The sequence below is a fragment of the Rhopalosiphum padi genome, chromosome 1 (assembly GCF_020882245.1).
Source record: "Rhopalosiphum padi isolate XX-2018 chromosome 1, ASM2088224v1, whole genome shotgun sequence".
NCBI classification, from domain to species: Eukaryota; Metazoa; Arthropoda; class Insecta; order Hemiptera; family Aphididae; genus Rhopalosiphum; species Rhopalosiphum padi.
Window position 1 is genome coordinate 29,249,601 of NC_083597.1, and position 12,177 is coordinate 29,261,777.

General features: G+C 28.3%; 1 protein-coding gene across 1 annotated transcript; it reads right to left on the minus strand.

The window, feature by feature from the left end:
- Nucleotides 1–297: 297 nt before the first annotated feature.
- LOC132932133 (uncharacterized) lies at nucleotides 298–6,197 on the minus strand. The gene is made up of 4 exons (XM_060998363.1): nucleotides 5,995–6,197; nucleotides 5,864–5,926; nucleotides 5,518–5,735; nucleotides 298–2,153 (listed from the first exon to the last, which is right to left on the minus strand). The coding sequence occupies exons 3-4, from the start codon at nucleotides 5,717–5,719 to the stop codon at nucleotides 1,048–1,050; spliced, it is 1,308 nt and encodes a 435-aa protein (XP_060854346.1). The 5' UTR covers nucleotides 5,720–5,735; nucleotides 5,864–5,926; nucleotides 5,995–6,197; the 3' UTR covers nucleotides 298–1,047.
- Nucleotides 6,198–12,177: the final 5,980 nt, after the last annotated feature.

The window sequence follows — 12,177 nt, forward strand, 5'->3', positions numbered from 1 at the left end:
TTAATTGTCTATGCGAAACGTATATAATATATATTTAAAAGTAAAATATTATATTATTTGATAAAAATCGAAAATACTTCTATATTATTTTATTGAGTTAATGCTTTGGGATTTTTATAAAGGTTTGAGTGACATTGTTTAGCAATTTATTAGAAACGTGATGAAAGGATTAAATATTTAACAACGAAACAATCATATTAGTTCATTCTAATGTTAATGATTATTAAACATTAATGATATTAATTAAATCAACTTTAATTTGAGAAAAAAAAATTACACGTCATGTTATTTATTTTTTTAACCGTATTATATTTAAAAATGATATTTATATTATAAATTTAAGTATGGATATTCAATAATACAATTAGATTAAAAGAAATATTTGTTATTTTGTTTATTCAATTAAATTTAGATAAATTTAGGTAACAACTGTATGTCAATAAACTATGCCATTGAATGGATTTGAGTGCGGTAATGGAAAGCCCTGAATTAAGGGCACATAATATAATCATTTAGTATGCTACAAAAAGTTAAATTATTTAGTCTGATATTTATGATTTGTATTATCATACAAGTCGATTTGACTTAAAATTAATGGTAATGTTAAGGAAAAAAAATTAATTGACTGATATTCAACAAAAGTGTTAACGAGTTGAGCATTATGAAGATAATTTGTACTTATATCTATCTATCTATAACTGCAAATTTCGATAAACCACATGTATTTCTTGACCGGTATTTCAAAATATTATACTAAAAATTAGTCAATTCTAATATAGCTAATATTGATAAGTTTTGAGTGTCGTGGAAATGTTAATACTACATTTAATTAATTATTTAGACGTCGAAGTAGATAGTTATATGTTATTGTAAATAGGTTAAAGATAATAATAAAAATTTCAGTAGTTTAAGATAGCATACTAAACGTGTACCCTACAATATTTTTTTAAGAACACCAATCTACTGCTTGGCTATACCATGAATTTGAATACTACACACTTTTTTTGTGACTAAAGGTATATATATATTATATAATTTAGATGTTAATTATATACGTACATATTTGGTCATTTCTAAAATTAGTTCAATGTCGGTCATTGGATTTAGTGGATTTAGAGATAATTGTAAGCTTCTTTTAATTGTTTGGCTGATGCAATATTTTACTGTATTTTTTAAATTATGCACTTGATCAAAATATGGCATCATCTTTTCAGTTGAGGATATATATATTGGATATTTATCGGAAATATATACATTGTACGCTGGAACGCTGTTTGGTATATAGGTGATATTTATTTCTAACCCTTTCAAATGAAATGTCGCGAAATCGACCAAGTTTAATTGTTCGCCAATTTGTATGGTAAAGTTAGCAGTCCAGAATAATTCTTTAAAATAAACATGGAATCCCATTTGATAAGAGTCACCATTTTTAAATGAATTAACCAAGTTAGTTACATTATGTTTATGTTGTTCAAGTAAAATAGTGTTATAAGTTTGAAAATGAATGGTACGATGAACAGTTTCATAATTGTTTGTAATCATACAATCATAGTTCATTTTGTTAGGAAGAAGTGTCGTTGGAATGTGTATTTCATTTTCAAGTAGTTTCAATAATCCGTTGAATCCTTGTACTGGTAAATTAAATTTTATGTCGTTAATATATTTCAAGTCCGGCTTTGCATTGACGTTCTTACCAGAAAAACTCTCATCGAAGGAAATTTTTAAGTTAAAAAAGTTTGGATTAGAATCATCATAATTCCATGTTATGAATTCACCATTATGAACGCTTTTGTTGAATACTCGATCATTCGAATTTTCATTACCAATAGTTCCGCTAATAAATAAGTTATCAAACTTCTTGATAATTAATGTGTGATTAAATATTTTGCCAAATCCTATTATATTGATGCCCAATTCAATTTTTATTAGTTCCAAATTCTCCAAATTATGTATTTCATTTTTTTTTAAACATTTTTGACTATTTGTATATTGATGTTGATCGATACAGCTAGGGAGGAAAAGTTCCAATGATGTCATGTCTTCAAATAAATTAATGGACTCTAGATAAATCTGCTCAAACAAATCTTTATATTTCAAAACTTTAAAAGTAAAATCATCGAAATCATCAACAGCCAGAAGTACATCAACCACATCTGAAAAAATAACATAAATGCAAATAAATTTCTTATCATATTATGTCGAACTAAATTATGATAAAATACAAATAAATTGTTGAAAAAAAAATAATGAGTCATTATTTAATGTGTATTCACAATATTATTATCCCTTTAATAGCTTTTTAATATTCTTTGAAATTATTAGTAATCTTGAAATAAATATACCGATCAAGATGATTATCAAAGTCCTAAATAATTATTGGCCTTGCAAAGTTAGAACATAACTGGGTGTTATACAATTGTGAATAGAACGATTGCAAACAGACATTTTCCCGTAACAGGAGTGCGAACGTTTTTACCTGCATTTAATCGTGCGGTGTTGCCAGCTTTAGTGTAAGTAAATTACAAATTTCTAAAATAATTAAATAGTATAATGGTTTTCTACTGTTAAGCCGGGCAATAAAATAGGTATGCATGATGTAGAATAGATACTAACATATTTATCTATAATACTATATCTTATGTTAATTTGGTGGAAAACAGCACGATTGAGGTCCATTTCAATAGTCCTCCCCCTAATTTCAAATATAACTTCTGATTAAACCGAACCTTTTTGCATCGTTTGTGCAGAAATGTGCACCAAGTTTCATTGTTTGTGCTTAAAGCTCTATTCCAAAAACAAATTAGGGGTACCATCGAAATGGTACCTCTCCCCCCAGATGAGTTCCCGAACAAAATAAGGCATATTCAGAAATTATAAATTTGGCAACGTAGCCGTAGCCTATAAAAACGTTCGCAATCGTTCGTTTTTGGGCTAAAAAAACAAATTCTTTGATAAACGACATTCGTCCGCAATCGTGTTGCACCCAAGGGTGAAACACGATTGTGAACGTTTTATTTTTTTTATAACAAGTTTGTGAACAAATGTCGCTTATCAAAGAATTTGTTTTTTTAGCCGAAAAAATAGGAAGTTAACTTCGTTTGATTATTAATATACGATTTATACGATTACTTTAAAATAATGTAAAATAATATGAGAAAGACCAAAAGTTTTTTTAATTTACCCTGTATGATAAGTGTAGCCGATGAATAAATTATTATAAATCTATATATAAAGGTCTACTATGTACAGACTAGAAGTCTCCTTTTGAGAAAAAAATGACAACAGTGAATATTATGAACTATAATGTATTCAGTTAATCCTTATAATTAATTTAATTTTAAAGTTTTTGAATGTAAACATGCTACATTACATTATTTCTAGCAATGTACATTTGTATAAATCAAAATAAATTGAAAACATCAGAATCAAAAACAATAAAATAAATTAATAGTTAGAAAAATGTGTGAATCATAAAAATATTAAACATTAATTTCACTCTCTATAAAATTAATATATTATTTGTTTATAAAACTTTTAATCTGTGGATTTTATCATCGGTGGAGTTTACGTGTTTTTAAGGTCAAAATAAAAGTATTGGTGGAGTTTACAACCACCGAAATATCATGGCTATTCATTTATTTACAAGAAATTACGAAATTATAATTTAGGCTGCATACTAGTGCGGTCGTGGAGGATTTTTGATATAAGTTGCGGTCACTGCAAATACTGAGCATTTACAGTGATAATAAAATAATTTAAGAAATTTAGAATTGAAATTATATATTAGTATTACTATGGTATTATCATAATGAGTAGCTAAAAAATATTTATTAGAAATTTGAAACCTACGGTTTTCAATTAGTCCAATCTAGAAATTTTTTTTCTATATACAAGTTCCATGCTTTTATATTAGAGTTGACTTTAGAGCTATTAAATATCATTTGATATAAGTTTATACTATATATTATACTGTATACTGTACAGTGTATAGTTATCTTAAATGATTATTAACCGTCACCGTAGTTTGTTACGATAAAAGACGATAAGATAATATTATAATACTAAATTTCAACTGAAGTCGATCACTGTTGTTTTTGAAATATGAAAATACTATATATTTAAGAAATATTTATTTATTTTTGTGCTTTTATCCCATTATCAGGTTTAAAAGTGCAAAGAGTGACAACAAATAGTAGGTAACCTTTTGGTTAGTTGACCACAATTATTAGTATAGGTAATTTTTGATTTTGACCGCCACTAATAAACACCAATAATTTAATGTACATTCATATTGATTATAAATTATTGTAATTGTTACCTATGTTTTATTAATTTTTATGTTTTAAAGACATTTTGGAGATACGGCAGGTATGGATATTAAAATGGATAGCTTCTGGACAAAACGAGTTTAAAAGTGTTTGGAAAACGGTACATAATGATGATCTCGTTTTTAACTACATAATGGTGCTCCGGTAACTGTCATCACATAAAATTCGAGAACAGATATTAATGTACTATAAAAGAAGAATTTGCAGATAGGTATAGTATATTAATATATTATATTATGTTGTAGTGGATCTGAAAATTATTCAAAGGGATCTGAGGATGAGGGGGCAGATTCAATCAAATGTGATGAAAAGGCGTAAACAAAGTTTTAATAATACCACATTATAGTACAAGTTCAGTAAGTAATATCCATACGAAAGTCAAGAAGGGGGAACAACTAATTCCTCCAACGGGATATGTTACTAATATTTTGAATTACAGACTACAGCAGTGGTATTCAAACGGTGGGTCGCCACCCATTTTTTGGGTCACGTAAGCTTTAAAATTGTGTTACAATAAGTCTTCATTTTAGCAATTTTAAGCAATTTTAGCTTTTTTACAAATCTTACGTGGGTCACAATTTAGGCCTAAAAAAGTGGGTCACGAGTACAAAAAGGTTAAAGACCACTGGACTACAATGTATGCACATATAATATGTTTTATCTAGTCTATTTTTGAGTACTAAAATATGATATTTTTTAAAAGTCAATCAGAATTTTAACAAAAAAAAGTTAGTATTAATATTATTTATATAATATATACTTTAATACATTTGATTCCTATAGATTCAATTAAAAATGTGTACACCGAACCAAATAGCTTATACAGGGGATGAGCAACCTTCTTTTTAATAAATTGTTAATTTTTATGAATTTTGTTACTATTCGTTACAAAATAAAGTATAACTATTATGAAATAATAATAAAAATATTTTTAGTAAGGAAATAAGTTTACTTAAAATGTTTAAATAAAATACGATTATGTGAGCATATCTATATCGTAAGATTTAATATGATCTTTTGGAATATTAAAAAAAATAATATCAGCTTAAGAACATATAAATATATATGTATATAGGTGCATAAATATGTTTCGTTTTTATAACCACTATTCTTTTGTGTATTTAATTTAGTTAATTATAAAATAGTTAATTATTTTTATTGTTTTATTAATATTTTACAGTGTCCTTACCTGACTTATGTTCATCAAACTTATTGATTTCTTCTTTATTTTTTTTATGATGTTGCATTGTCATTTCTTCAATTTTTACATTATTTCTGGATTCTTCTATGCGTGCATTAAGATTAAAATAACTCAGGATATCAATATCAGTATAAAAATGGAGTGCACAGCAAAATAAAAATAATACTGCCATACAATTATGGCGATCCATTATAACCCGATTGATACTGATCAAATTGAAAGTATAATTGATTATTTTGATTGTGGTCATGAAAAATAAAATAGATACATAATTGTATTACTTAAAATGAAAAAAAAAAATATTTAAAAAAGTATTTTATCAAACCTATCAAACCTGTTTATATGTATATATTAACAATAAATTATTGACGTATGATTCAAATGGTTCGACTGCAATCTAATAGTAATGATGCATTTATTAATTATATATTTAGATATTAGAACACTGTTTTAGTATTAACTTACTTTGTTGTAAATATTTTTTTCTTTGCTTTTCTGGTAATTCAAAATTTGGATTTTAATACGTGGCTCTCAATATTATGAGAGGTAGCGTACCTCACATCAACCTCTTCCTGTCTCCAAACTATAGAATGTCTGCAGGAGCACGGTCCAGGGATTGTTTGTGCTACCACCTGCTAGTAAATCGATATTTCACCCCCGAAATTGGCATGCGCGAGTTGAGATGATGGCTGGGACGTAAACCGTAAGTAGGACAAATGCGGTAATCGATGATATACAGAATAGAGCCCGGGAATAATTTTATACGCTACCACTACGATACCCAGTCACCACCACAACCCCGGTTGCCTAACAACCACCAGTTGACTCAACCCCCGCAGTAACAATATCAACCCTCGGAATCCTACCTGTTAAAATATTATTTTATCACGTAATCCACTGAAAATAATTAATGCATAATATTGTTATAAAATATAAGTTACATTACAAAGCTAAACATATATTGTGTTAAAAAATAAGCATATTTTTTTTAGATATTAAAAAATACTTTATGTAGTGTAAATTAAGCAATTCGACAAAAGTTAAAGAAAATAGAGATGATAACAATTTTAAAATTAACACGACATCATACTTCTCACTAAAATTAGTTAAAAGAATCACTGGTGGATTATATATAAATATGAATATGGCATAGGCGCAACAGTGTCAATGTACACAAATCATAAAGATGATAAGGTCTATTGACAACTCGCTCAAAATTTCACAATTTTTATTACACAATCTATAAAAAAATATTTTTATAATAAGTGTAAGATTTACCGGTATTTAGTGGCTTTGGTATATGACTGAATTAAAAGACTTTCTTTTGAAGATACTTCAGTGTGGGTCTCGTTATTAGATTGAAAGCTTTGATATATTGGCTATTTGTAGAGAAGTAAGCAGTTCATATTAAAACTGAATTTTGTAAGTTAATTTAAATCGTATGTATTTGTTTGAACTATAAAATATCGGCAGGTTAGCTACGTTAGTTGTAGGATAAAATAATTGTTGACAGTTGTTGGCCATCAGTGGAGCAAATAATATGCATAGGAACTTAATCAGTCTAAACTTAGATTGGTGAAAGTCTAGAGAATGGTTTGATGATTTGAGAAGCAGTGGAACATTTTAAAATAACCTAACCATGGTAATTGTGTTCTTGTTATACATTTAAACTGAAGCAAAACGAAAAACGATAGAAGAATAGATTAATATTAACTCGGATGACATTCGGTAAAATATCACATAGTTTATATTATATAAATATAAAATACACGTGTACTTTAAGTTTTGTTTATTTTAATATTCATTATGAAAGCTATTAAGGTGTATGGCCGATATCAAATTTCACTGGAAAAAAACCTAATAAAATGAACCGTCATTTTCTAGAATACAGCATTTAAAATAGGTAAATTTAATGGTTTGGAATTGATTACAGTTATAATAATACAACTACGGAATATATACAAAAAAAATATTGTGGCACAGTATTACATTTTTTTTTGAAAAACAATCCAAATTAACAATGTCGCTAGAAAATAGATATTTGAGTATATTTCATAATTTTTTATTAGAAGAATATTCACTATTCTGTGGCTCTGCTGTTATTTGTTGATTATATTTTCCATTTATATGAAAATTAAAATGAACAGTGGTACCTGTTATAACAAATAAAATAATTTCCCTTATTAGATAGTGTTAATTTCTAAACAATAGTGGACATGATTTTTTTCTGCAACATTACTGTATATCATACTATACTATACTAATTCAGAAATCGATAACTCAGCTTATATGAGTAAATATTTTAACTGTGATCACATCAAGTGCCAAATTAAGTGAAATCTATACAAGTTAAGTTGGTAACACTAGCCAGGGGAACTAATATGCCGCCACTCAGTTGTATAGAGTATAGAAATAATGTTTATGACCTTGTGAAATGTTCAAATTTTACGGTATACGTGAGTAATGTTATCATTATTTTTATTTCAAGTTAATAAATTGCTTAAATGAAATTAAAACGAAGTTTATATAAATTTATATCAGAATCCGTACATATAAAACATATAAAAATGATAGTAAAATAAAGGAATGGATCAAGGAAACTTTAACAGAAGTAGTAAGTACCTATGATAATTTTAATCACTCAATTTTTAAAAGAGTGAATTCTACAACTGCATTCATTTGCGTTCGTGCTCCAATGGCAACTTCCATCAACTTCCGAAATATTTCTATTAAAAACAGGTAAAAGTACAGCAACAGTACTTGATTTATGGTTTCGTTTAGTATAACACATTTAGTCATCAATAAAAATAAATACATTTTATAAAATATCAATCTATACTGTGAAAATGAGTAAAGATGATTTTAACAGCAATGACATTAGGTAGGTACTAGCATAGCATCGATCTGCTATGTAATTAAGTTATATATATTTTTTATAAGTATTATAAAGTATTATTAAAATTGCATTTATAACTATCAGAACTAAATGTAGGTATAGATATTAGATTGTATGTAGTTTCCTATAATATAATGTTATGTCAAACGCTATGCAATTTTAATTTATAAATTATAATTATTAAATTATTTAATATATTGTGTATATATATTATATATTATGTACATAAACAGGTGCTTTTTGATTATGAATTAGCTTACGACGTTTTATATTTAGGGTGAATATGTGCTATAGCCAGTTATTTTAGGATTGATTTAAAGCTTCAGTTTATATTATTTGAAATTCAAATTTATCCAATAAAATCAAGAATTTTTAGGAAAGTTTAGAACGTTAATATTATACTTATAGTAAATCTAAAAATCAGTAATTGAACACCAGTGTGTAATTGTATTATACTTATATATACTATCTAGATAAGTCTCAACACTGTTCATAGTAATTTTAATTTTCTGTTTTGTGAGTAGATGCAGCTGTTTGATATCACAAAAAGTAACATAAAGTATAATATAATATTATATTAATAATATAAGTAGTCGTTTATATTTTAATTCGTTACCAAGAGAACAAACAAAATAATATTTAAATACCTATACAATTAGCTAAATCACTTGTGGCCTGTACTGGCGTGGTCGATATGTGTTGACTAAATAAGCTCTTCGTAAGCTAAACCCTCTGAAGCCAACTGTAGTAAGAAGGGGCAAGTGCCGCTGGAGAGTTAAATTAGAAATACATACATCTTTTTCACATTTATATATCTTAAGTACGTTTCTTAGAAATAAAATGATTATTTAATCTATTTTTGTCAAATTAATCGGTTTTGATCAACAAGTAATTAAACGTCTGCGGTTCGATCCTCTAATAATCACAAAATTTTTTTTTAATTTTTTACAGTCGTTAAATTAATATTATTTTTCAATAATAAATAAACCACCATATTGTATGCTCCATTGGGAAGCTTCTTCATTCAGTGAAACATATATTTTTATTTTATTTTTTTCATCACATTCACTTAATTATTGTTTTAGTAATTTGAACAGATTGTGAAATATACAATAATTTATTATTGGCGTAACTACTATACCTAATTACTACGATGAAGTCATCGATACCTACTATAGAAGTATCCAATAATTATTGTACAGCAGTATGAATAAAATGTCAAGCAACTGTTAACCAATGTATTTATTAGTATTTTTTTAATATAAACAAGAATCAGATTATAAGATAAATAAGTATAAGTGAATTAAAGTTTATATAGCTTATCATGATATATTATTTAAAACTATACAATTGACTATCAAGTAAAATAATTGTTATCATAATATATTTTGTATGATGCGTTTTACTGTCTTTCATTTTTCATTACGTAAAAAATAAGTATCTTACAAGCTGCTAAAACTTTGAGGCACACGTGTGCGAACCATTATAGATTTATAATACACACATAACAGCAGCAAAAATCCAAATATCACTTAAACGGTCAGAAGGTTTTAACCCGGTGTTTATTATCGGTGAGGGGAAATTGGATGTGTCAGAGCTCTAGCACTTTCTTGGCATCGTTGGCTATATATGTGCTGAATCACCCTCCCCGGGGGCATGACACGCACGCACTCGAATACACACATGAACTTGTAAAAGACAAATGAAGACCAAATCTCCAGCTCGATCGTAGTGATAGGAGAGAAACGAAAACAACTGAACGGTTTATATATGTGCACAGCGTAGATATAAATACACGTAGGTATTATACATATTATGTACAGAGTGAATCATTTAACGTAACCAGGGGATTTATCAATATCACTGTATAAATTCATTGAATTAGATTTGTAATTAATATACATTTTAGATATTAAATTATATTATTACTAATATTACTATTTTAATTGTAAATAATGCGTCATTTTTATTATCACAGCAGTTTATTACTATTAGTAAAAATCGAGGAAATTAGTTCTCGGGTATTTAATTTTAAGTTATATTAAATAATTAAATAATATTTTATTACGATTTTAGTTTATTAAATTATAATTTATAACGAATAAAAGGAATAATAATAATAATAGTAATAATAAAAAAACTATTATTTTTATAATAAATTGAAAATCACAGAAAAATTGGATATTTATCAAATACTCTATAGGAGATATATGTCTAACGGTTTCAATACTTTACTTTCGTTTTTTAAGATTATTTTGAACCCCCCTCCCCGCCACTACTTATGTATATATATATATATATATATATAAATATATATAGTGTACCAATGACGCGTACGTGTCATTTGATCATCCGCATGCGGGGAAGTGGATGACGCAGGCGTCTCGGTGTCTCGGCACGGAAATCGCTGACGCACGTGCTCGTTTGTCCCCCTATGTATATCTCTTTCACTTTCTCTCACTCACTCATCCCATGGGTGTCGTTGTCGTTTTGATATGTTTTGTGTTTGTGTATATGTATAATGGCGAGAGGGCAGTTTATATATATACGTAGGAAAAAGAAAAATAAGAAGCAAGAAGACTCGTAACCAGAGATGGAAGAAGTGCTGCTATTATTATTCGACGGAAGAAAATCGTGTACAGTGCTATATAATATGATGGCTTGCTATGGTGGGTGGTGGGAAATAGATACCTTTCGTTTTAACTCGGCCGAAAATCACAATTCTGCGAGCAAACACAACCGGACGGGGCGGGACGGGAAAACACTATATATAATATATATATATGGGTATGTACTATGTATGTTATTCACGGGACAAATGGTCGAGCCATCAATCCACGGTCTCCCACCACCGCCTGTTTGGTGTGTGTGTGTGTGTGTGTATGTGTGTGTATATATATATATATATATATGTTCAGATACAACATGTGAAGGCTGGCGATAAAAGAAGAAACCAAAAACCCGAGACGGCCCGACCGATCGTCCGACCCCACATCCACTCAAGACAATGCCGATGTGATTCGTTCGCGTTTCACGTCTTGATGGCCCACGCGGGAAAACGATTTTACCCTCGGCGAACTACGGTAGTGACGGAAACAAACCGCCAATATCCGGTAAATAAATCTGTTCACCGGGCGTCGAAAAGTCCGCGGACTCGACACCGCAGTTCGATATTATACCGTGACAAATCTCAACTGTATGGTTAGAGTCTAGTTCGTGGCGTCTGCAGCTTCATCACATTTCACGTCGTCGTGATTATCTTGAAGTCTTCCTGTACCAAAGAATAATATGCAACTCGCTCTTCCATCTAGATACAAATTAAATGGAATCGATTAAATATTAAGTATTTATGTCGTTATACACGCCGTATAATATACGATATATTGCACAATATGTAGGTATATAAAAATAATTTACAACGGAGGCTAAATTGTTTTTTTAAATATTTACAATCTATGGTTTTGTACATTAAGTGAATTTAATCTAGATGATAAAAATACCGTGAAAAGACTTTTAGTAAGAATAACAATATACTTGATGGCTAAGTCAATAGTTATCTGTGAGTTTTTATACAAATATAGCACAAGAAGTATACAAAGTGGGTTTTGTTTGTGGTTTGTGAAGATTTGATGGCCGTCTACGCTTTATATAATATTCCGTAATTTATCATTATTAACTTTTAGTTTCCTATAGCGATTAGCGAGTTATGAAAACGTGTTTACTCTTACGAAAACTAAACGCGCGGTGATGAT